Source organism: Ammospiza nelsoni, chromosome 3 (assembly GCF_027579445.1).
Source record: "Ammospiza nelsoni isolate bAmmNel1 chromosome 3, bAmmNel1.pri, whole genome shotgun sequence".
NCBI lineage: Eukaryota > Metazoa > Chordata > Aves > Passeriformes > Passerellidae > Ammospiza > Ammospiza nelsoni.
Genome location: NC_080635.1, coordinates 111,677,546 through 111,701,042, shown reverse-complemented (window position 1 = coordinate 111,701,042; position 23,497 = coordinate 111,677,546). Strand labels below are relative to the sequence as shown.

General features: G+C 49.5%; 2 protein-coding genes across 3 annotated transcripts; both read left to right on the top strand.

Moving 5' to 3' along the window:
* The first annotated feature begins 1,413 nt into the window (after positions 1-1,413).
* Positions 1,414-12,833, top strand: MCM3 (minichromosome maintenance complex component 3). Of its 2 annotated transcripts, none has more exons than XM_059468326.1 (17): positions 1,414-1,629; positions 2,135-2,247; positions 2,843-3,051; positions 3,605-3,735; positions 3,914-4,152; positions 4,848-4,956; positions 5,564-5,717; positions 6,807-6,938; positions 8,027-8,235; positions 9,203-9,377; positions 9,474-9,600; positions 10,299-10,449; positions 10,578-10,718; positions 10,934-11,040; positions 11,405-11,484; positions 12,018-12,093; positions 12,328-12,833. In XM_059468326.1, the coding sequence occupies exons 1-17, from the start codon at positions 1,549-1,551 to the stop codon at positions 12,524-12,526; spliced, it is 2,433 nt and encodes an 810-aa protein (XP_059324309.1). In that variant the 5' UTR covers positions 1,414-1,548; the 3' UTR covers positions 12,527-12,833. The 2 variants fall into 2 exon arrangements, with proteins under 2 accessions (XP_059324309.1, XP_059324308.1); XM_059468325.1 differs by having other exon boundaries at positions 11,402-11,484.
* Positions 12,834-17,933: 5,100 nt separating this feature from the next.
* On the top strand, positions 17,934-21,767 carry LOC132071466 (interleukin-17F-like). The gene is made up of 3 exons (XM_059469062.1): positions 17,934-17,957; positions 18,822-19,042; positions 21,530-21,767. The coding sequence occupies exons 1-3, from the start codon at positions 17,934-17,936 to the stop codon at positions 21,765-21,767; spliced, it is 483 nt and encodes a 160-aa protein (XP_059325045.1).
* Positions 21,768-23,497: the final 1,730 nt, after the last annotated feature.

Sequence of the window (23,497 nt, the reverse complement as noted above, 5' to 3'; positions counted from 1 at the left end):
ATGTGAAAAAAATCTCTCAGGAGCAGGACAAGTATCCAGGACTTGGTCCGTACGTATCCCAAGCCACAGAGTTGCCAGGCATTTCCAGGGAGGGATCTGATCCAGGCACACAAGCAGAAAATGGGAAATGGGGCAAAGGTTGTTTCCTGCTCCTCTTCCGAAGCTCCAATGGCAGCTGCTCCCTCTGGAGAGATCTGGCAGTGGGAATTCTGTGCCTCGGGGTTTGCACAGCCCAGCAGATCCCGGGGTGAAGATTTATTACCAGGATTACCCTGGAAAAACTGCTGTGAGCTACAGTATCCAGGGGACACGGCCAAGTTTATGTGCACGGTATGCCCTGCTGAACAAAATAGTTCTGTCATGCTTTTTATTCTTTTTCTATTTTTAAACAGAGTTTAGATAAATATTTTTAAGGCATACTGTGATGGTTTTTTAAGGGGGAGCAGCAGGTTTCACTGTAGGCAGCAGCACCTGTTGATTCTTGCCTCCAACAGGAATTCCTTCCTCCTCTTAGGAAACTTAAGGGAGGTTTGGAGAAAAGAGGGAGTTTTTACACAAGCAGATAGTGACAGGACAAAGGGGACTGGTTTTTAATTTGCCAGAAGGTGGGGTTAGGTGGAATATTAGGGAAAAAAATTCTTCCCCGTGAGGATGGGAGATCCTGGCACAGGTTTCCCAGAGAAGCTGTGGCTGCCCCTGGATCCCTGGAAGTGTCCCAGGCCAAGCTGGATGGGGCTTGGAGCAACCTGGGATAGTGGGAGGTGTCCCTGCCCATGGCAGGGGGTGGAATGGGATGGGCTTTAGGGTCCCTTCCAACCCAAACCTTTATTCTGGGATTCAAAACACATCCAAAATCGCCTTTTCCATCCCAAATTCCACAGGACCTGTCGATTTTGTGCGGTCACCCCCAAACTGCTGGAATCACACCGGGAGGAAAAACAACGCCCACCCACCCTATATGGGGTAAAAACACCCGGAAACGGGGCTCCCCAAATACAATATAAAAACCAATACCTTAGTTTTTAATTAGTTTTTCATTAGATTTTGTTGGGTTCTTATTGGTTTGGGATTCTATCTGGGTTGTTTTTGTTGTTTCCTGTTTGATTTTTAAAATATTCTTTTTTTTCCCTTAAGCGGCATTTTCAGCCCCTCGGTGACTTCCAAGAGCCGGAACTGGGATCAAATCCAATCCCCGGTACCCCGCCTTGGCCCCGCCCCTAAACCGCCTCCGCTCTTTGATTGACTGAACGTCATGTCCATCACTATTTCGCCGTTCCATTGGCTGGCGCTGGGAGCTGCTGACCAATCAGCAGCGCTAAGGGGCGGGCCAGGGGCGGGTTTCCCGCGCTGTGGCGGGAAAGGAGCCGCGTTTGGCGCGAAACGGGAGCGTGGCGGGGGCAGATCGCGGGGCCTGAGCGGATCGCGGGGTCTGAGTAAATCGCGGGGCCTGATCTGATCGCGGGGCCAGTCCGGCTTCCCTCGGCTCTCACCGCCTTCCCCGGCAGCAGCAGCAGCCGCAGAGGGATCCGTCCCAGGGCGGCCGGCAGAATGGCGGCGCCGGCGGGCGGGCTGGAGGATGCGGAGCTGCGAGAGGCGCAGCGCGATTATCTCGATTTCCTGGACGATGAGGTGAGACGAGCTGGGATGCGCGGGTGCTGCGTCTTCTGCGTGTCCCCCGGGGTTGGGGGATAACTGATCTGTGTCCCCATGTCCCCCTCCCCACTGTATCCTGGGGGACTGGGGAGCATCTCATACCTGTGCGCCCTTGCCCCATGTCTACTCCCGAAGTTCGGGAACACTTGGTCCCTGTGTCCATCCGTCCCCCCTAATCCATACCTCCGGGGATTGGGAGCTCCCTGATCCTCCCTGCCATGTACCCCAGATGTCTGGGAGCCCCTGGTCCCTGTGTCCCCCCCATTCCTACCAGGCTTTAGGGAGCACCTGGTCCCTGTGTACCCCCCATTCCTACCGGGGTTTAGGGAGCACCTGGTCCCTCTGTTGCCCCTTCCTGCTTAGCCAGTGGGATAAAGGGGATCCAGCTCTGCAGGAATGGGCCCCTGGGGGCTTTTTCACATAAGCTGACATGCAAAGTGAGTTGTTTTTTGGGTGTCTTTCCCCCCACTCCCACTTGCAGGAAGACCAAGGGATTTACCAGAGCAAGGTCCGGGACATGATCAGTGAGAACCAGTATCGGCTCATCGTCAACATCAACGACCTGCGGCGCAAGAACGAGAAGAGAGCCAGCAGGTGGGTGTGGGACCCCTGGGGACACCTGGGGCACTGGGCTTCAAAGGAGTTTCAAAGGTCCAGCCCATGTTCTGCAGGTCACTTGTCACAAGAAAGCACCAAACCCTTGTCGTCTGGTGAAAGCCAGGGCCTCCGCCCCCCCCACAGGGAACAATCCCTTCCCAATATCCCATCTAACCCTTCCCTCTGGAAGCATGAAGCCATTTCCCCTTGTCCTCTTCTTCCATGCCCTTGTTCCATGCCCTGTCCAGCTGTTTTGGAGTCCCTTTAGGCACTGGAAGAGATTCTAAGGTCTTCTTTTCTCCAGGCTGAGCAGACCCACTTCTCTCAGCCTTTTTGAGAATGCTCAGGGATATTTTGGACCAGCCTTGCCAGTCTGGCCAGGGTCACATGAGGCTTTTTAGATATACTTGGAATTGTTCTCCTGTTAGCTGTTGGTGCCAGTGCACCTCACAGCCAGTGCACCTCACACAGAGCTGTGATAGACTTCAATTTTTTTTCACCTCCTGATAAATTTGTGGAGCAAGCAGGGGTATGGGAAAAAGCGTTGATGAGGAAAGAGTTGACCCTTTTTTGTGACCTCCCTGTGCTGCAGGCTCCTGAGCAATGCCTTCGAGGAGCTGATTGCCTTCCAGCGTGCCCTGAAGGATTTCGTCGCCTCCGTTGATGCCACCTATGCCAAGCAGTACGAGGACTTCTACATCGGGCTGGAGGGCAGCTTTGGCTCCAAGCACGTGTCCCCACGGACACTGACAGCCTGTTTCCTCAGCTGCATCGTCTGTGTGGAGGGCATTGTGACAAAGTGTGAGACTGGGCAACATGGAGGGGCTGGGGGTTTGGTGTGAAGGAACTGGAGCCCTCCAGGAGCTGTGGTGTGGAGAGGGACGTGGGACAAGGGTCTGGAGGAACAGGACAAGAGGATAAGTGGGAATGGTTTTACACTGACAGAGGGTAGGATTAGATGGGATACTGGGGAGGAATTCTTGACTGTGAGAGTGGGGACATCCTGGCACAGGTTTCCCAGAGAAGCTGTGGCTGCCCCTGAATCCCTGGAAGTGTCCAAGGCCAAGTTGGATGGGGCTTGAAGCAATCTGGGATAGTGGAAGGTGTCCCTGACCATGGCAGGGAGTGAAACATGATCTAGAATGTTCCTTCCAATTCAAATGTTCCTTCCCTGGAAACCTGGGCCAGGGAGCTTGGCTGAAGGTCTTGAGTGTTGGGATGGTCTTTAAAATCAGCCAGTCCTGCCCATGTTTGACAGTGAGTTGTGACCCAAATAATTTTAATGTTGGAGACCCTTTTGGGGGCAGAGGGGTAGGACATCCCAGCCCCTAACTCCTCCCTTTTCCAACCCCAGGCTCTCTGGTGCGTCCCAAAGTCGTCCGGAGTGTCCATTATTGCCCAGCTACCAAGAAAACAATTGAGCGCCGATACACAGACATGACCTCCCTGGATGCTTTCCCATCCAGCTCCATCTACCCCACAAAGGTGAGGTGAACCAGCAGCAGTTTCCTCTAGGGAGAATGTGCCAGCTCCAGTATGGAGCTGCTGAGCTCCAGCCTCCAGTCCTGCTGAACAGCCTTGTGCAGGGTGGGTGATGCACCCTGTGTCCTCCCTGCTCTCCTGAAAAATTGTGCTCATCTTTTAATTTGGGCTCCTGCTTTAGGATGAAGAGAACAACCCACTGGAGACAGAGTTTGGCCTCTCAGTCTACAAGGACCACCAGACCATCACCATCCAGGAGATGCCTGAGAAGGCCCCGGCAGGGCAGCTGCCACGCTCGGTGGATGTGGTTTTGGATGATGACCTGGTGGACAAGGTGAAGCCTGGGGACCGCATCCAGGTGGTGGGGACGTACCGCTGCCTGCCCGGGAAGAAAGGGGGCTACACTTCTGGCACTTTCAGGTGGGTCTTCCTGGGGCTTCAGCCCTCTCACCCTGTTTGGCTGGGTCTCTGGAAGGTGAGATCTGGCAGGTGGCCATCAGAGAGTTGGGTCAAACAGTGGCTTAAATCACTTGGAAGTGGTTTGCACCTTGATCCTGTTTATGAGATATGCTGAATTGGAAAGGACCTACAAGGATCACTGAGTCCAATTCCTGGCCCTGCACAGGACATCCCAGCAATGCCACCCTGTGCAGCTCTGAGAGTGTTGTCCAAACTCTCCTGGAGCTCTGGCAGCCTTGGGGCCATGCCCATTCCTTGGGAAGCCTGGTCAGTGCCTGACCACCCTCTGGTGGAAGAACCTGATATCCAAAACAAACTTGCCCTGACCTAGCTCCAGCCATTCCCTTGGGTCCTGTCACTGGTCACCAGAGCACCCAATTGGTGCCACTTCTCCACTTCCCCTTGTGAGGAAGCTCTAAATTGTGGTGAGGTCTCCCCTCACAATATGCAGCTGTGACTTCCAGCTGTGCCCAGAAGGGTTTGGATGCTTTAAAGATGCTCCACTGATGGTCCAGCAGTCAGATCAAGGGTGCTACAGCTGTCAAAGCTTCCCACTCCCTTTCAGGGTTTCCTAGAACAAGTGATGGCCCTGTGGAAGCTTCTGCTGTGTCTCTGTGGGGCTTGCAGAGCTGACCACAGCTGTGTCCCTTCTCCAGGACCATCCTCATTGCCTGCCACGTGAAGCAGATGAGCAAAGACCTCCGGCCTCTCTACTCTGCTTCAGACGTCGCCAAGATCAAGAGATTCAGCAAGAGCCGCTCCAAGGTATCTAAATCTTGTGTCCAGGCATGAAGGTTCAGCTTGGCATGAGGGCTAAGGAGGTTCTTGTTGGCTTGCAAGTAGCTCTTCAAGTCTCTTAACAGGTTGTTGGACTATCTAACTAATTTTATTTGAATTTTCTGCTTAGACTATGATTTTGTTTTGTTGTTTTTCTTGCTGCTTCTGTACTTCTTGCTGAGCATCCTTCCTGCTGGCAGCTCTGCTGTGTCTTGACCCTACCAGCAGGTTTCCAGAGAATTTGCTCTGCAGGAGAAACACTTCTTTTCTCACCCCTGACTGAGGTAATGGGGTTCTGCCCCAGCCTCTCATGCTCAGAGCTTTCCTTTGTAGCACAGAGAGTAGCAAGCCTTGCTCTCACTGCTTCCAATGCTTGTTTGGGTGACAGTGACAAGATGGTCCTGGACTTCAGATAAATCCCACTGTGAAAGAAAACTCTGGCCAACAATCTTCTCCTTTCCAAATAATTTTCATCCATGTGGCTCTGTGATAGAAATAAGCTGAAATTTGGGCTGAAATGAAGTATTTTGAAGTATTGCTTGTTCTTGCTGGCTCCAGCCCACGTGACAGGCCATGCTCTGCCTTTTCTGCCTAGGATATCTTTGACCAGCTGGCCAGATCCCTGGCTCCCAGCATCCATGGGCACGAGTACATCAAGAAGGCCATCCTCTGCATGCTGCTGGGAGGGGTGGAGAAGATCCTGGACAACGGGAGCCGCATCCGAGGAGACATCAACATCTTGCTGATAGGTCTGGGAGGGCAGGGCAGAGAGGCACCCTTGGCTGGTCTTGGTGGGGGTGAGGGAAGGTTCTGGATTTAGTTTTGTGGAGTGGCTGAGATTAGAAGGACATCTGGAGGTTCCTGGTCCAGGGATGTGTGCAGGGCTGAGCCAGTGTCACTGGTAGGTCAGGTTGTTTTGGGATATGTCCAGTTGGTTTTGAACATGTCCAGGGATGGAGAGGTGTCCAGATGAGGAGTCATCAGCACAAGAAAGGTATGGACCTGTTAGAAGGAGTGCAGAGGAAACCTTGGACAGGACTGCAAGGAATGGACTTCCCCTGCTCTGGAGCCAGGCTGGAAGAGCTGGGGTTGTTCAGCCTGGAGAAATCTCCAGGGACACCTTGGAGCCCCTTCCAGGGCCTAAAGGGAGAGCTGGAGAGGAGGGACTTGGAACAAGGACAGGAGAAGAGGCAATGGCTTCCCACTGCCAGAGTGCAGGGATAGATGGAATATTGGGAAGGAATTCTTGGCTCTGAGGGTGGTGAGGCCCTGGCACAGGGTGCCCTCAGAAGCTGTGGCTGCTCCTGGATGTCTGGAAGTGTCCAATGCCAGGTTGGACAGGGCTTGGAGTTACCTGGGATAGTGGAAGGTGTCCCTGCCCATGGGAGAGGGTGGAATGAAGTGACCTTTAATGTCCTTTCCAACCCAACCCAAACCCATAGTTCTAGGGGACCTTTAATGCCCTTTCCAACCCAAACCGTTCCATGACATCTGTGAGCCATTATCCCAGTGTTTGCCCATAGTCAAGGAGACTTTTTTTTTTGTTTCTGATCTCCCATTGGAGTTTCCTATTTTCTGAATTGTCCCCATTGCTTCTTGTCCCATCCCTATCACCTCAAGTCTCTTATCTCCATCTTCCCTATTTCCTCCCATGGGTTTATTGATGCTAGTGGGAAGATCATCTGCTTACCTTGTTTTATGAAGTCTGAACAAAACCCTTCTATTCCCTCTCCCCTCCACTTCCCCCCGCTCTGAACACCCCCAAACCAGACACAGGGAGATGATGCAGTTGTATCCAGGGGATGAGTTATTCCTAAACCTGCCATTCTCCATCCCAGGAGACCCTTCTGTGGCCAAGTCCCAGCTGCTGAGGTACGTGCTGAGCACAGCACCCCGGGCCATCCCCACCACTGGCCGCGGCTCCTCCGGCGTCGGCCTCACTGCTGCTGTCACCACGGACCAGGAGACAGGTGAGGAGCTCTGGGGTGGTGGCTGTCAGCTCCTGGGAGGGGCTCTGTGACATCCAAGGCTGCTCATCTCAATGATCTGGGAGGTCATTTCCAGCCTTAGTGATTTTATGGTGTTGGCTCTGCAGTGACATTTGCAGGACGTGCTCCACCAGAAGCTTTATGTTGGTAATCATTCACGATCATGGGATCCTGTGTTTTGGGATATTTTTTCCACCTCTCTTAGGTGGTGGTTTTCTTTACTCTTCTTCCACTTGGTGCCACATCTGAGGGCTAGTGTGGAAATCCAGGGCATGGGAAATATTTCTCTGTCTGCTCTGAGGTGCCCTGACCCCAAGGGGAGCACTGACTTTCACCCTCATTCATGGAGAAAGTTTCCTAGACTTCAAGATAGACCAGAATCTGCAAAAGTGTGAAATAGATTATAGAGAGTAGTGTAGGTGTATCACTTGGTGAGAAATCTAGGTTTTGGGATTTTTAGTATGTTGTGGATGGAAGCAAGATGGAGGGCACAGGGTGTCCTCCTGGGTTTCTTCTTCATGCTGCTTCTTCCTTCTTCTTCATGGGCTTGGGTGGCATTTTGTAATTGGGCAGAAAAGTCCTCATTGCAGGCTCTGTGGGATCAGTTATTGGGTTAAAAGGGAAAATAATCTAGGTATCAGTTCTTAATTGGATAGTTTAGTCTTAAAAGACCTTGGAACAAGAGATTGTTGGCCATTTTGTGCCTTCTAATGAAAAGCTGCCGAACTCACAGTAGTGAGACTGTTTTACTGATAAGAAATACTAAATACTTGAATACAAATTAGTGTCTCAAGTGCCTTCAGTCCAGACCCAGAAAAACCAACGAAAACCAACGAAAAACCTGTGGTACCCCACAGGCTAGCAGCAGCCTTCCTCATGGGAACACATTCCTAACCCTGATCCTTACCCTAAGCATTCTCTGCTGTAGAGTTGGGTCACAGAGCAACCACGAAGGATTCTGCTGCTCCTTGAGGTTCACCCTCATCCCAGGGGTGATGGGTATGGCAGGGCAGGAGATGTGTGGGGCCAGTGGGGGCTGTCTGACCCTGTTTTCCCCCCTCCCATCCCAGGGGAGCGGCGGCTGGAAGCAGGAGCCATGGTGTTGGCTGACCGGGGCGTGGTGTGCATTGACGAGTTCGACAAGATGTCCGACATCGACCGCACGGCCATCCACGAGGTGATGGAGCAGGGACGGGTCACCATCGCCAAGGCTGGCATCCAGGCCCGCCTCAACTCCCGCTGCAGCGTCCTGGCTGCTGCCAACCCCGTCTACGGCCGGGTGAGTGCTGCTGGTGCCCTTCCCTGGAGAAGGGAGGAGGCAGCTGGTCAATTCCAAAAGATTCCCCATGTTATAATCGCCTCCTTGAGCCAGGTCTCATAAGCTCTTGGAGAGGTCCATAACACACCCAAGATAGCTCAGCTACCCTTGGAGGCATAAAAATCAGCCGGATGGCTTCTGTTGCAGTATTGGAAAAAAACAGTATTTCCAATACTGTTGCAGTATTGGAAAAAAAAAGATTTATTAAAAAGCAAAATAACAAACAGAGAAAAACCGAGCCAGGTGCTGGAGGTCTTTGTTCCTGGTAAAACACCTTACAAAAGCGATTAGTTTCTTTGTTCACTCCTTTTTTTAGTTAATTGCCCAGGTGAGACTATTTGGCTTCTGTCCACTTAGCTCTCCTTCAGTTTGAGGTGAAATTCCTAAGGTCCTATGAAATGTCTTTTTTTACCTAATCGAGGAGAGAAACTTCTGGGCTTCTTTCCTTTCTGAGGGGACAAAGGATAGTTTTGTCACTCTGTCAACAGGGAGCACATTCCTACACCCCCAGACAAGTGACTTGGATGCATGGCACAGCAAAGACCTTGTTGGTTTGGTGTCTGTTGTGGTCATGGCTTTGCTGGAGGAGAGAGAAGCTCCTGGGGTTTCTCACCATGTTTTGGGTGTTTGGGCAGCCCAGTGGACCCTCATGCTGGTAATGAGCCTCAATCTTGGTGTCTGATCAGGGATCACAAAAAATACTTGTTTCCCTTGGAAATAAGAGCCTTGCAGGATGGGCAGAAGTGGTTGTACTGCTGCAGCAGGCTGGGTTTGTTGTGGTATCCATCCATCCATCCATCCATCCATCCATCCATCCATCCATCCATCCATCCTTTTAGGCCTGGCCCAAGGAGGTCCTCCCAGCCTCCCTGGCAGCCAGGGTTCACCGTGAGGTTCTCCTGTAACCCTTCATGCTGTCCTTCCCCAGTATGACCAGTACAAGACCCCCATGGAGAACATTGGCCTGCAGGACTCCCTGCTCTCCCGTTTTGACCTGCTCTTCATTGTGCTGGACCAGATGGACCCTGAGCAGGACAAGGAGATCTCGGACCACGTCCTGCGGATGCACCGCTACCGCAACCCCAACGAGCAGGACGGGGATGGTGAGTCCCATCCCTCCTCAGCCGAGGGTGAGCCCCTTGGTGGCAGCTCTTGCTTCAGAGGGTAAAATCCTGTTCTCTGTACATTCCCCTTTCCAGCCATGCCCCTGGGCAGTGCTGTGGAGATGCTGGCTACAGATGACCCTGACTTCATGCAGGAGGAGGAACAGGAGCTGCAGGTCTATGAGAAACACGATGACCTCCTGCACGGGCCCAACCGCCGCAAGTGAGTCCTTCATACCCTGGAGCTCCCTGGGGGTGTCCAGCACTGTGGGCTCATGGGTTTGGCCTGAGTATCCAGACAGTGCCAGCCAGCAATGCTCCAGCTGATCCATGGGTAGGATGCTGTCACAATCCGTCCTTACGAACGGGTTTTGTGATGGTTCATGGATTGATCTCAGCATGCAAAAAGAACCCACACGGTACAAGGAGGGTTTGCAGTGATGATCAAAACAACTGCACCTTTATTGAGTGACCACAGCAAAATGCAATAGAGGGATTAAGGGGGAGAAAAAGATAGAGAAAGAGAGAGAAGAGAGAGAGAGAGAGAAAGAGGGAGATATAGCTACCAAACATAGAGGCAAACATCTCAGTTTGGTCAGCTTGCCTCCCCCCACACACCTCCCCCAGGTTGGGGGTTTCAGTCCCAGTTCTTGGAAGGAGCAGAAGGGCCTTTTCACATGGGGGTTTCATGTCTCAGTCCTTGATGGAGAGGCTTCTTACATCTCTGTCTGTCACGGCTGTTGTAGATGAGTGACAGACTCTCACAGATGGTAAGGGAGCCTTGCTTGATCTCTTGTGCCAGGCAGGTGGGGAACATCTGGAGCTGAATTCCCTACACACCTAGATGCCCCTGGAGGGGTATAAATGGATGGGAAGCCCATCCCCACTGTGGATAATACGGATGTACATGCATTCCTGCAGGGAGAAGGTTGTCAGCATGGAGTTCATGAGGAAGTACATCCATGTAGCAAAGATGATCAAGCCCGTGCTGACCGAGGAGGCGGCGAGCTACATTGCTGAGGAGTATTCCCGCCTGCGCAGCCAGAGCCAGATGAACTCAGATGTGGCCAGGGTGAGCCCTGAGAGCAGCTCCTTCTTGGGCCAGGAGGAGGGAAACTGAGGCACAGGCCTCTCTTCTTATGGGTGTTTTCCACCTTGGCCTTGTGAGGGTCACACAAACACCTCTCTCTGTCCCCTCAGACCTCCCCCATTACAGCCCGGACCCTGGAGACCCTGATCCGCCTCTCCACAGCCCACGCCAAGGCCAGGATGAACAAGACTGTGGATATGCAGGATGCTGAGGCAGCTTTGGAGCTGGTGCAGTTTGCCTACTTCAAAAAGGTGAGGGGAAAAGTGTCCCTCTCTTCCCAGGGGATCCTGAGATTGGAAAAGGTTGGGCTTGGTGCAAGTTGAGCACCCTGGGCTGCTGGTGTGAGCTTCCCTGGACACAGTGTGGGATCAGGCCATCACTTTGGGATTTTGGGTACTTGGGGTTGGTTCCTAAAAGCAGCTTGAGTGAAAGTGATGTCTCAGTCCATCCTGCCTTTGCCACACAGGTGCTGGAGAAGGAGAAAAAGCGCAGGAAGCCGGCGGAGGATGACTCAGAGACTGAGAAGGAGGAAGATCAGGAGTCGCAGGACAAGGAGGAGCGCAGGACAAGGAGGTAGGAGCCACAGCAAGGGAGTAGGAGGGACATGGTGCAAAGGGCACCAGCCTCTTCTGAGGTTGCCATGGGGAAATACTCCATGTTTTGCTCACCCAGGTGATTTGTCCCACCCCATTTGTAGTAGAGGGACATCATAATTTAATGGATAAAGATCTGGCTGGATAGCACTGGCACAGGGTTCCCAGAGAAGCTGTGGCTGCCCCTGGATCCCTGGCAGTGTCCATGGCCAGGCTGAACAGGAGTTAGAGCAACATAGGATAGAGAAAAGTGTTCCTGCCTATGGCAGAAGGTGGAACAGGATGATCCTTAAGGTCCCTTCCAACCCAAACCCTTGGCTGAGCTCTCTTTTCCCTCCCAGAAGGAAGAAGGCGCGCACGGAAGGTGACGATGGCTCCTACGACCCATACGACTTCAGTGATGCTGAGGAGGAGATGCCACAGGGTGAGTCCCTGGGTTTGGTGACACCTGGCTCCTCCTGAGGGTGCTGTTGGGTCTGCACAGCCTGGGGAGCAGCAATGTTGCTGTCACCTGTGGTCCCTGGTGTGGTACAGTGCCATTCAGAGCCACAGATCCATATGGGACAGGGTTAGATGGGATTTTAGGAAGGAATTCTTGGCTGTGAGGGTGGTGAGGCCCTGGCACAAGTTCCCAAAGAAGCTGTGGCTGCCCCTGAATCCATGGAAGAGTCCAAGGCCAGGTTGGATGGGCCTTGGAGCAACCTTGGATAGTGGGAGGTGTCCCTGCCCTCCATGACAGGAGTTGGGCCTGGATGATCTTTAAAGTCCCTTCCCACCCAAACCATTTTGTCATTCTATTGTTGATTAATTTTTTTCCATCCACCTCCAAACCACAACATAAATAACAGTATTGGGAGGCAGTTTGGCATCACCCCCCCATCCTGAGCTCAGTACTTTTGCTCTCTGTGTACTTGGTCACCAGGCTCAGGGTGAAGGTAACTCTTCCTTCTGCTCCAGTTCAGGCACACCCTCCGAAAACACCTGAATCCTCAGGAGATGGTGAAGGGAAGAAGGTGGAATTGTCTGAGCCAAGGTGAGTGGAGGCTGTCCCTGTGTGTCCACCTCCCCCAGTGGCTCCAGGCTGTTGTCCCATGCTGGAGATGGATCTGTGACGCTCCCAGCTCCAGCTTTTGCCTTTCCTACTGAATGCTGCTGCTGGAATGGGGAAGGGCTAAGGCATCCTGGGCTGGGAACAAGTGGAAGGATTTGTGGAAGGATTTGTGCCTATTCTCCAATCTCCACGGGTGATTCCTTCTCTTCTGACCAGGTTGAAGGTGTTCAAGGCTGCTCTCCTGGAGGTGTTCAAAGCCTCCCATGCCCAGTCTGTGGGCCTGAAGAGCGTGATGGAATCCATCAACCGCGACAACCCCGAGCCCTTCTCGGCCGCCGAGGTGAAGCTGGCCCTGGCCCACATGCAGGATGACAACCAGATCATGGTGTCTGATGACATTATCTTCTTAATCTGAGCCTCTGGGTGCAGGAGCCCAAGTTTTTCGTGGACTCTCAGCCTGGAGACTCTTTGTGTTTGAATGCTTCATGTGGCTGAGCTGGATTTTGGGAAGCTCAAGTCTGTGCACTTCCTTGCTGTGCATTTCTGGCCAGGAGCTCTGGAAGTTCTTGCTGTCTTCAGAGTGGAGTATTTGGGAAGAGGTTTATGCAAGGGGACAAAAGGAAAAACCTAGGAGCAAATTGTCAGTGTTTTTAATGTATTGTTTTTAGCTTTGGTATTAAGACTTCCAGCTTTTAAATAAAAAATCTGGATTAAGGAATCCAGCATGCAGTAGTGGTGATGAGAAGCAATATGAGAACTCCACTGTTAGTGAAGCTTTTATTTCCCCCTTTTTTTTCCATTTTGCCCCTATTATATAGCCTAGCTCTGCTTGTCTCACAGGGAAAGGTGCCTAAAGCCTGTCCTGTTGGTTCTGCCCTTCCACCCATCTTGTGGAGGATGATTCCTGGTAATAGAGGGCCAGATGTAGTCTGATCTGTTCCACTGCCCATGGCTCAGTTCGAATTTCCAGATTTCACACCCCTGATGGGGGTTTTGCCCCCAGGGAAGGAACCTGGAAGGTTTCAGAGCTGCCCAGGGAATGTGTCCCTGGCGCAGATGGATTCCATCTCCTCCTGCTCCTGCCTTTAGCCTGGGGTCATGTCCTGGGCACGGCGAACTTCCAAGAAAAGCTGAACACGCAATCCGATCAGTTCTGACTGCTTGTAGTCCAGAGCTGCTGAAGGTTTGCGTTTTTCTTTAGTTTCTTTTGCCTTTGTGAGTTTGAGCTTTGGAGAAACCCCTGAACAGGTTTGCTGTTGTCACTGCCTGTCTCCAGACACTTGCACAGCTCCCTTCTTTCTGGGTGCCATAAATCTTTATTTGAGTTATAAAACTGTCTCTATTGTTCACCCCATGACTGGCTCTTTGGGGGGATGTAGGATTCCCACTTGTGGGGACACAGCTGCCCTTACACAGGTGGGATTTGTGCTGCTGTGGAGGGACTTCAGCTGCAGGGTGAGCTCTAAATGCCAAATTTTGGAGCTCCTCTCATCCAACACAGCCATGACAGCAGGGTTGGAGGGGATTTTGCATGTTTGCAGCCTAAGGATCTCTGGGTGGGTATATTGTGCTGTACAGATCAACCTTGGATGTTCAGGCAAGGTCTGGTTCAAAACAGCAAAAACTGGTGAAAGTTAAACACAGATCCTCTTCTCTGGAGATGGGATGGGAGAGCTGGGATTGTTCAGCCTGGAGAGACTGAAGAGCCCCTTCCAGGGTCTAAAGGGCCTCCAAGACAGCTGGAGAGGGGATTGGGACAAGGGATGGAGGGACAGGACACAGGGAATGGCTTCCCACTGCCAGAGGGTAGGGATCAATGGGATAGATTTTTTTTCCATTGAGGGTGGGGAGGCCCCTGAATCCCTGGAAGTGTCCAAGGCCAAGTTGGATTTGCCTTGGTGCAACCTGGGCTAGTGGAAGGTGTCCCTGCCCATTCCATAATTTCATGATTTTGTGTTTTCCCTGTCCTTACAGCTGGGGAACCGCTAATACTGAATTTCCCATGAGAGGACACCAGGAGGAGCTCCAGGGTAGAGAAAGCTGGTTATTTCTGCATCCTGTAGCCCAGGGCTGGCTGTAGGCTGTGGGTGACTCCCATCCCCCATGTGATGGTGGCCACTTCAGTACATCCTTTGCAATTGGAACAGAGGTCTTTGTTGACAAGGGAAAAGCTGCCAAAGGTGGCTGGAGAGGCAGGAGCAATGTGCTGGAAGTACAAGTTGTGTCCTGTGCTGCAGCTGAAATTTTTATTTGACCCTGGAGATTTTGGAGATGACATTTTTATTTGTCATCTGGAGATTTTGGAGGCTGTGATTTCAGCCTTTAGCTGCTGCAGGTTGTGGAAGCTCCTCTGAGCACCTGGGCTTGTGGAAAGTGTCCCTGCCCATGGCAGGGGGTGGGACTGGATGGTCTGTAAGGTTCTTTCCAACCCATATTATTCTGTGATTTAATCATCCATGAAAACCTGAACCTAAGTGTTTAACATATCCTGCAGTGCTGTTTCTTTATAGGAACTCAAGAGTAGAAGAGTTCTTGTAAGATGATTTAAAATATTCTTTTATCTCCAAGTCCCCATCCCTGCTCCAAGCCCTGGATGTGTGAGAGGGAAAAGCTTTTTGAGATAACTTTATATTCCTATATATATGGAAAATAATCTTTCCTGTGAGGGTGGGGAGGCCCTGGCACAGAGTGCCCAGAGAAGCTGTGGCTGTCCCATCCCCGGAAGTGTCCAAGGACAGGGTTTAGAGCAGCCTGGGATAGTGGAAGGTGTCCCTGCCCATGTCAGGGGATTGGAACTGCGTGATCTTTAATGTCCCTTCCCACCAGAGTCATTCTGGGATTCTAGGAATAAAAGTATTTTTCCTTCCTTGTGATGATTCATGTTGGGTGGCCTCTTTTTGATGAAATTTTTTTAGTGAACTTCAACTTGTCAAGACAAGTTCAGTTGTAGGAAATTGTGGGTCAAAGAGGGAATCCCTGCTGAAGTTAGAAGCTGCTGAAGACACAAGAAGTGAGTGGAAAGTGGTGGTGGGGGTTCACAACCTGGTGTTTGGTGTGACAACGTCATCGCTTCGTCACCCGTAACCGTTTCCACTCAACCTCATTCCTGCACAATCCAACCCATTTTCATGGCAGTGCCCTTTCCTTTCACGGTGAACGCTCAGGGGGAAAAAAAGGAGGTCATCTTCTGGGCTAAAAAAAGTGGATTTCTGGTAATTCTACCCTCTCTTGCTCCTCCACGCTCCATGTCGCATCTCAGTAGATGCGCTGGTGAATATTTGGGACAGTCAGAATAGGAACAGGATGTGTCACAGCACTGGTGTTGCCTCAGGTGGATTGGGTAACCTGAAATGTGATAAACGTACAGGAGGAGAGTGGCTGGGCTCTGAGCTGTCAGTTAAACCAGACCACAAAGTCATGACAACATCCTGCAGTGATGTAAAGCATCAGTCACTGGAGATTTCTGCTGCTGTGATTCAAGGGACGTGACAGCAGGGACCATCAATCCCTTCTTGGAAAGTTCTGTGAATTTGTAAGAGGTTTCTGATTTTTGGTTTTTTTTGGGTAGGACTGAAAATGTCATGAATCTGTTGATTTCCTGGATGACTGAAGATGAATTTGTGCGGAGAGTCCTACACTTTAGTCCTTTCCTTCCAGCTTGGCTACATAGCTTTGGGAAAGGTTTCTCTCAGGGCTTTTCTCCACAAATAAGCTTCATCAAGTTGTTATGTGGTTTTTTTTTGTTTTTTTTTTTTTTTTCCTGCCATAACAATAGCTTTTACTCCCAAAGATACCTGTTGATGCTCCAGGGAAACACCACATGCACCAACTTTCCAGTTGGTGGGTGCTCCTTTCTGGCTCACAGGCTGCAGAATTCTGTTTCCACTTCCATTTCCAGGCCTGCCTCTCCTATAAATTATTAATTGGGGATTGTGTGATTGAGAGGGATTAAATCTTCCATGAATACAAAGGAACAGGACCAGGTGGAGGGATTCAAATGAAACTTCTGACCCAGCTCTTTCAGGGCTGTTCAAGGATGATGGCCAATCCAAGTCCCACCATATCCCACATGAGTCCCACCAGACAAGTCAGGAGATGCTTTCCTCACACCACCCTGCTGGCTACAGGGTCATGGGACTTATTAGAGTGTTTTGGGATTGTGCAAGACTTGTGGGATGCACAGGAGCAGGAGCAAAGTGTGCAAAGGAAAGGATAAAGGTGATCAGTAACTCACTCTGTGTGTGGGAGTGCTAAAGCCTCGGGGGTCTCTGTGGTCATGATGACCCCAAGATGTGTTAGAGAGTCTCTTTTCCCAGCCCAGCAGCTGAAGAAGGAGTCAGGATTCTTCTTTTCTCATTCTCAAGGTTGTTTACTGTTTCTTATCTCTAACGTTCTTTCTCTGGCCTGCTGAGGTCTGTCTGGCAGGATGGTTCGTGGCACACTGGCTGCCCTCGTGGCGGTGTTATCTTTTTATACTAAAAACTAGCTGTACAATATTTACAATAATTTCCCAGTACCTATCACCTATGTTAGGCAGTGAATTTCTACTCTAAACCAATCTAAACATGTCAGCATCACCCAGAAGATGGAGGCTAAGAAGAAGGAGAAAGAGGAATCTGGGCATGTCCAGTCTATCTTGCCTCCTGAACCCCCATTCTAAAAACCCCTTTATGATTAATCCACTAACATTCTGTTCAAACTCTTGTGGCTCGTAAATCTTCACACAAAGTTGGTAATTTTTTCCATGGACTAAAATCAAAGGCAGAGGTGTTTTTTCACTCCATGCCAAGGTCTCTGAGCCTCCTGCCGGGCCTCAAGTCCTCCAGGGCAGCCAGAGGAATGTCCTGGGTTCTGACACTAAAGATATCAAGGTGGACTAGCTCCAGATTATTCCATAAATCTGGGCCCCTCCTTGTGCTCCAGCTCCATTCCCCACCATGTAAGTCCAAGGAGCCAAACCCGCAGAAATGCTGCTCCAAGCTGCACCCAGTTTACAGGGCCAGAGAAATGATGGAAGACCAATATTCCAACAGCACAGCTCAGGCAGGGACTGGGAGTCACAGCTGAGCCAGAATGGGGCTCCTGGTGGTGGTCAAGGCTAGAAAAGGTGGTCAGGGCCCTCACAGGGCGTGTATGAGTGTTCAGAATTCTCCACAAAGTGTCACCACAGCAGGGAAGGCATCCCAGCCCATCCTCCCAGCAGGAATTCCCCATGGCACTGATTCTTCCCCTGCCCAGTCCCTGCAGCACACAGGGATCCCTAACACGGGGTGGGTGTGGATTGTGCAGTTGAAGGGAGGTTAAATGGTGAAGTTTCATGTCCTGCTCTCATTTTGAGACCCCTGCTGGGTGCCTGACTTTGCAGCTCACTGATCTCTGCTGTTGGGCTTGTTTGAGGCACGTGGAAGTGCATCCACATGAGTTTGTGGTGAAAGAATTATATTATTAGAATGAAGGGGGTGGAAAGGAGTGAAAAAAAAAAAAAAAAACACCTGCCAAAAAATTTTTTTTTCTTTCCTTATCTCTTGATCTGTCTAAATAAATGCTATTGGCTGATTTGGGATGCTGGTAGTAGTATTTGCCCTTCCCTTTTTTGGAGGTAGATGGGAGGAAGTGGGCTAAAAATTGCAATATCAGCTCCTAAACTCGGGTCAGGTAAGCCAGCTGTGCTGCAATGGAAAGGGTGGCAGTGCCTCAGCTTTGCTATAAAATGGAGAGAACAACTGCCTTTCAGACACAAGCAGGGTTGAAAGGGTCTCAGAGAAGGAGGATTCTCTTGTCCTGTCACCCTACCATCCACCCAGAGCAGCAGGGAGGTTACCATGGCTTTCAGCAGCTCTGCTGGGGTAAGTACTTATATCTAAATCAAAGGATAAGATTTATTTGCTGCAAGAGAGAAAAGCAGGATGCAGATTTGTGCAGAAAACCCTTTTAGTTGCTGGGAGCTGAATGGGATGCTGGGTGTGTCTGATGCAGCTGCTTGGTGTTTGAGCGACAAGGGTGTGATGGACTTATTTATTTATTTATCACTCATCAGCACTGTTGATTGGGATTGGCACAGTCCTTTTTGCAGACAACATGTCATCAAAACTGCTGAAATTTCACTGTGGATGCAATTTGAATTTCAACCTGGGTAGCATTCGCAGCACTGTCAGCTCCTGTGATTTTCTTAAAAGCCCTGCATTTATTTTGTCTTCTTTTTAGGAACTGGACTTAATGATCCTTGTGGTTCCCTTTCAGTTTAGGATATTCTATGATTCTATTATTTACTAAAACTCTGTCTACTGGAAATGGCCCAAGAATCACAGATTTTCTTGGGAAAAGGGCTATTTCCAGCAGATGGCTGTGGGTGGCCAGTTTTTACTGTCCTGAAAAAGCTGTGCCTGGGCAAGGTTTTTAGCTTAGGGGTCACCTGAGTCCATACGCCAGTTTTTAGATGAAAAGATGGTGCTGTGTGACCACAGAGTAGGATCCTCATAGCTTGTTGGACAGATGCTCTTCTTGGTGCAGAATCAACAGTGAATCAGAATTTAAATCAGAGTTTAGCATCAGTTATGATGAGTTTCATTAACATAATTTCGCTATTTGCTCATCTTGTCCCATTTCACACAAACATAAGTATGAAGATGGTCCAGTCTAACCAAGACCTGGCTCTTTGTGCTCTCTCATTCCTGACTGGGCAGGATTAACAACACCTTTCTCTCTCCCAGTTCAGATCACTGGTTTTGGTGCTGCTTTTAGCCCTCACTGTGAGGAGCTCACCCCACAGAAAGGCTGGTGCCTCTGCCAGGCTGAGGGAAGGTTGCCTGAACCAAAAGGATCCCAAATTCCCCACAACAGTGAACGTTGACATCCGGATCAGCAACTCAGACCAAGCCTTTGGGATGATCCACGATGTCAGGAACCGGTCTCTCGCTCCTTGGGATTACAGGTAACTGTTCTGGTGTTCTCTAAACTGTGAGGGCAGTGCCACACCACAAATGGTGTTTTGTGGTGACTGTGGTTCATTCTCAGTGTATGCCCAGAGTCCCATGAATATGGTTCTCACGTTGGCTGAGATTTCTTCAAGAAAAACTGTTTGCAGTGCAAGGGGCTGTCATTGGAATGGTTCCTAATCATCTTTTCAGTCTTTATCAATCACAGAATCATTGAGGCTGAAAAAGCCCTCTGAGGTCTTTGAGTCCAACCATTCCCCCAGCACTGCCAAGGCCACCACTGACCCGTGTCCCCAGGTGTCACATGCACATGGCTTTTAAAGCCCTCCAGGGATGGTGATTCCACCTGGGCAGTTGTGCCAGGCCTTAACAACCCTTTCAGGGAAGAAATTTTTCTTAATATCCAATCTAAACCTCCCCTGGAGCAACTTGAGGCTGTTTCCTCTTGTTCCCTGGGAGCAGAGCCCGACTCCCCTGGCTGTCCCCTCCTGTCAGGAGTTGTGCAGAGCCACAAGGTCCCCCCTGAGCCTCCTTTTCTCCAGGCTGAGTGCCTTTCCCAGCTCCTTCAGCTACTTTTTGTGCTCCAGACCCTTCCCCAGCTCCTCTGAGTACCTTTCTAACTCCTCTGCCCCAAGCTTGTAGTGTTGCATGGGGTTGAAATAATAATGAAATTAATTATGCCTCTAGGAAAAGAAGATGTGAGTACATTGACATTTCACATTTTCCTAATAGAAAGAAACATCCAAATACTGAAATTAAACCCAAACAAAAATGAATAGGCCAGTTGTGAGTTCTGTATTATTTAACCCAGCCCCACTCCATTCATCAGCTCCTAAAGAATGGTACAGCAATATTACCCTACCAGTGCTGAATCCATTTCTGGGAAATCATTGTAAAACCACTGAGGATAAGGAAATCCTTTGTGCCTCACAGTGAGAAAGCACAGGTTAAATAGTATGATAGAGATATAAACTTGAAGATCCTACCAAACCACAACATCAAGGTGTGTGGTATTATTGGAGTTCCCCGTTGTGGGGAGGAACGATGAATTTGACTTTATGTTTTTAGAAGGCTAATTTATTATTTTATGGTATTATATATTATATTATATTATACTATATTATATTATATTAATACTAAAGAATAGACAAAGGATACTTACAGAAGGCTTAACAAGATGCTAATGAAAAACTTGAGACTCTCAAGAGCCTCGACACAGCTGAACCATGATTGGCTATTAAGTCAAAACAATTCACATGTTGGATAAACAATCCCCAGCCACATTCCAAAGCAGCAAAACATAGGAGAAGCAAATGAGATAATATTTGTCTTGGTTTCAAAAGACAGGTATTTGCTAAGAAGGGCAGGAACCTCCCCTGAAATGGAAAATGTAAACCCTTCCCCCCTTCTTTTCCAAATTGCCATAAATTTTAAATTAAGGGGCTCTTAGGCAAAAAATATGGGAGCAGGGAATAACAATTCTTTAATAGGGAAAAAAAAAAAGATAAACAATGCAGTACACTAGAGCAACACTGACAGAGTTAGAACACAACCTGACACTCTGTGGGTCAGGGTGTTGGTAGCAGTCCAATTGGAAATGTGGCTGCAGCCCTCCTGCAGTGTCAGATGTGGTTCTGCTGGAACAGGGATACTGTAGAAAAGGGGTGTAATCTTCCTCTGAAAATCCAGGGGAAAAGAGCAGGTGTTCCTCTGTGAAATCCAAGAGAGGAAAGCACTGCTGGTGTTCCAGAATCTCCAGATTATATCCAGGTAGCTCCTCCCTCTGGGCGGAACATTTCACAATGGGATACTGTAGCTCTTATCAGTCATGCAGTGACATTCAATAGCCTGTTATCAGATGTCTCCACAGTTATGGAAGAGATAAGGAAAACTGCCCACTTAACAGAAGACAGCTGCCATACAGTGTCACAGACATCTTTTATCAAAAATTCTTTCTTTAGGGTTTTTCCTCTTGAGAAGCTGAGAGGCTTCAAGAACAAAATGTAAACAATGATTATTTGCTGCTGTGGAATGCAACAGGTGGATCTGTGATTGGCCCGTGTTGGTTGTTTCTAATTAATGGCCAATCATGGCCCAGCTGGCTCGGACTCTCTGTCTGAGACACAAGCCTTTGTTATCATTCCTTCTTTTTCTATTCTTAGCTAGCCTTCTGATGAAATCCTTTCTTCTATTCTTTTAGTATAGTTTTAATATAATATATATCATAAAATAATAAATCAGCCTTCTGAAACATGGAGTCAGATCCTCATCTCTTCCCTCATCCTCGGACCCCTGTGAACACGGTCACAGTACAGATGGTAAATAGAATACAATTTGCTTGACAATCCAGGACAATATTGTTTTCCTTTTTCTCTGAGGCTTCTCAGCTTCCCAGGAGAAAAAATCCCAGCGAGGAGACTTTTCCAGAAAAATATAGCAGTGTAACACAAGTGCTTAAGTCAGTTTTGTGTCCATGTTCCCAGGCTGGACGAGGATCCCGACCGCTTCCCGCGGGTGATTGCCGATGCCCAGTGCCGCCTGTCGGGCTGTGTGACCCCCCAGGGGCAGGAGGACCACGGCCTCAACTCGGTGCCCATCCAGCAGCAGATCCTGGTGCTGCGGCGGGAGCAGCGCGGCTGCGTCCCCTCCTACCGCCTGGAGAAGAGAATCATCACCGTGGGCTGCACCTGTGTCACCCCCGTCATCCAGCACCAGTCCTAGCATCAGCCATCAGGACAGGCAGTGTGGGGAAGAGGGAGTAAATCCCATAAAAATCCCTCTGGTGGAATCCCACAGCTGCCCGCCTCACATTCCAGGAATTTAACTCGTCATTCCCCTTTCAAATTGTCTCCTGAAAGTCATGATTCTTGCTGTTCATTTATGGGTTTCATAATGAAATATTGTTCATTTATGGGTTTCAGGATGGGGATCGTTGGTAGCTGGTGGTGGAAGGGAGGAAGAGTTTCTTTTGTGGCCCTAGGCAGTGAGAGGGGAAAGCAGTGATTTTTTTTTAAACTTATTTTTCATTGTGGTTTATATCATTTTGGTGAATCAAACTAATTGGAGTTTCTGAAATTGTCCTTGGCAGTAAATTGCTCTAATTGAATACCTGTCCACTAGCACTGCCACAAAAAATTCCTCATCCTGCACCTTCCTCCCTCCCTTCTTCATCCCTATTCCATTTCCCTTCTCTGGCCATCCCTGCTCACTGGTGTCAGTCAGACATTGGTGCCACCAGGCCTGGTTGTCACCACAGTCTGGGTTTATGTCACTGCTGCAATCGATTTATTGCAAAACATTTTGGGAGGCAATTGATTCCACTTGTTGAGTGCTAAAATGGTAAAGAACCAACAGATATCTATTTTTCTATTTATGTCTTCTATTTATGGCTGTATTTATGATTCTCTGTGTGCTTAGAGTATAAAAATATTGATAAATTTAATCTGTATTTATTCAATAACTTATGTGCTGAATAAAAATAATATTTTATATTAAAAATGTTTTTTCATGGTGGTTCAGACTGACAATAGACACAGAGAAGGGGTTTGTGCTGCAGTAGCACTGAGAGATTTTGTACAGGTCGAGTATTTTCCTGTGCAGTGAGATGAGTAAGAGGGAGCAGAAGAGAACTTGCAGCCTAAATAGATGAAAAGACACAAAGAAGAGGCTGAAAGCAGTGAAGGGAGGTTCTGCAGCCAGTGGTGGCAATGGAATGAGGCTTTTTAGACCTCTGAGATGGTCTCTAGGGATGGTGGGAAAAGAGATGGGAGACGTCACATTCCAGGGCTGCAGCGAGAATTTGGGATGGGAAAGGTCTGTCCTGTCCCCCTCCAGGCAAGCTTTCTCCCCTATAATAACCCTCTCCTCCCGCAGCTGAACGTTTGGCTGAGCAGGAATGCAGGGAGATGCCAGATGGCTTCACCTCACTGCTCCCCAGCCAGGTGATTCACAGGCGCTGGATGGAATTAAAGGGGTGGATGAGGATCCCTCACATCCAGGAACCAGGAGCTGGACCTGCAGAGCTTGGTTTGCTGCTGGGCTGAGGTGTCCTGCCTTAGGAAAGGAGGAATTGCCCTTTCCCTCCCTGAGCTGCACAAGGAGCACAGCCTGGCACAGCTCACTGCTCAGGAGCTGGACTGGGTGATCCTTGTGTGTCCCTCAGGATGTTCCATGATCCTATAACTATCTACTATTTTATCAAATTACAGCAATATTGCTTTTTTTGACATTGCTCCTCTTTCATCCAGAGCTGAGTCAGGCTCTCAGACCTCTGCTTTGGTTTCTGCTGCTGCAGGAGTTTTTAAGCCTGCATTTCCTTTTACATTTAAATCAGGACAAACCCATGCAAGCATTCTAGTATTTCATTTTGACTGCACATAAACCACTTTAAATCAGATCCACCTGGTGCAGGTGGACCCTGGGTTTCCTCCCCAGGGTGGGCCAGGCGAGTT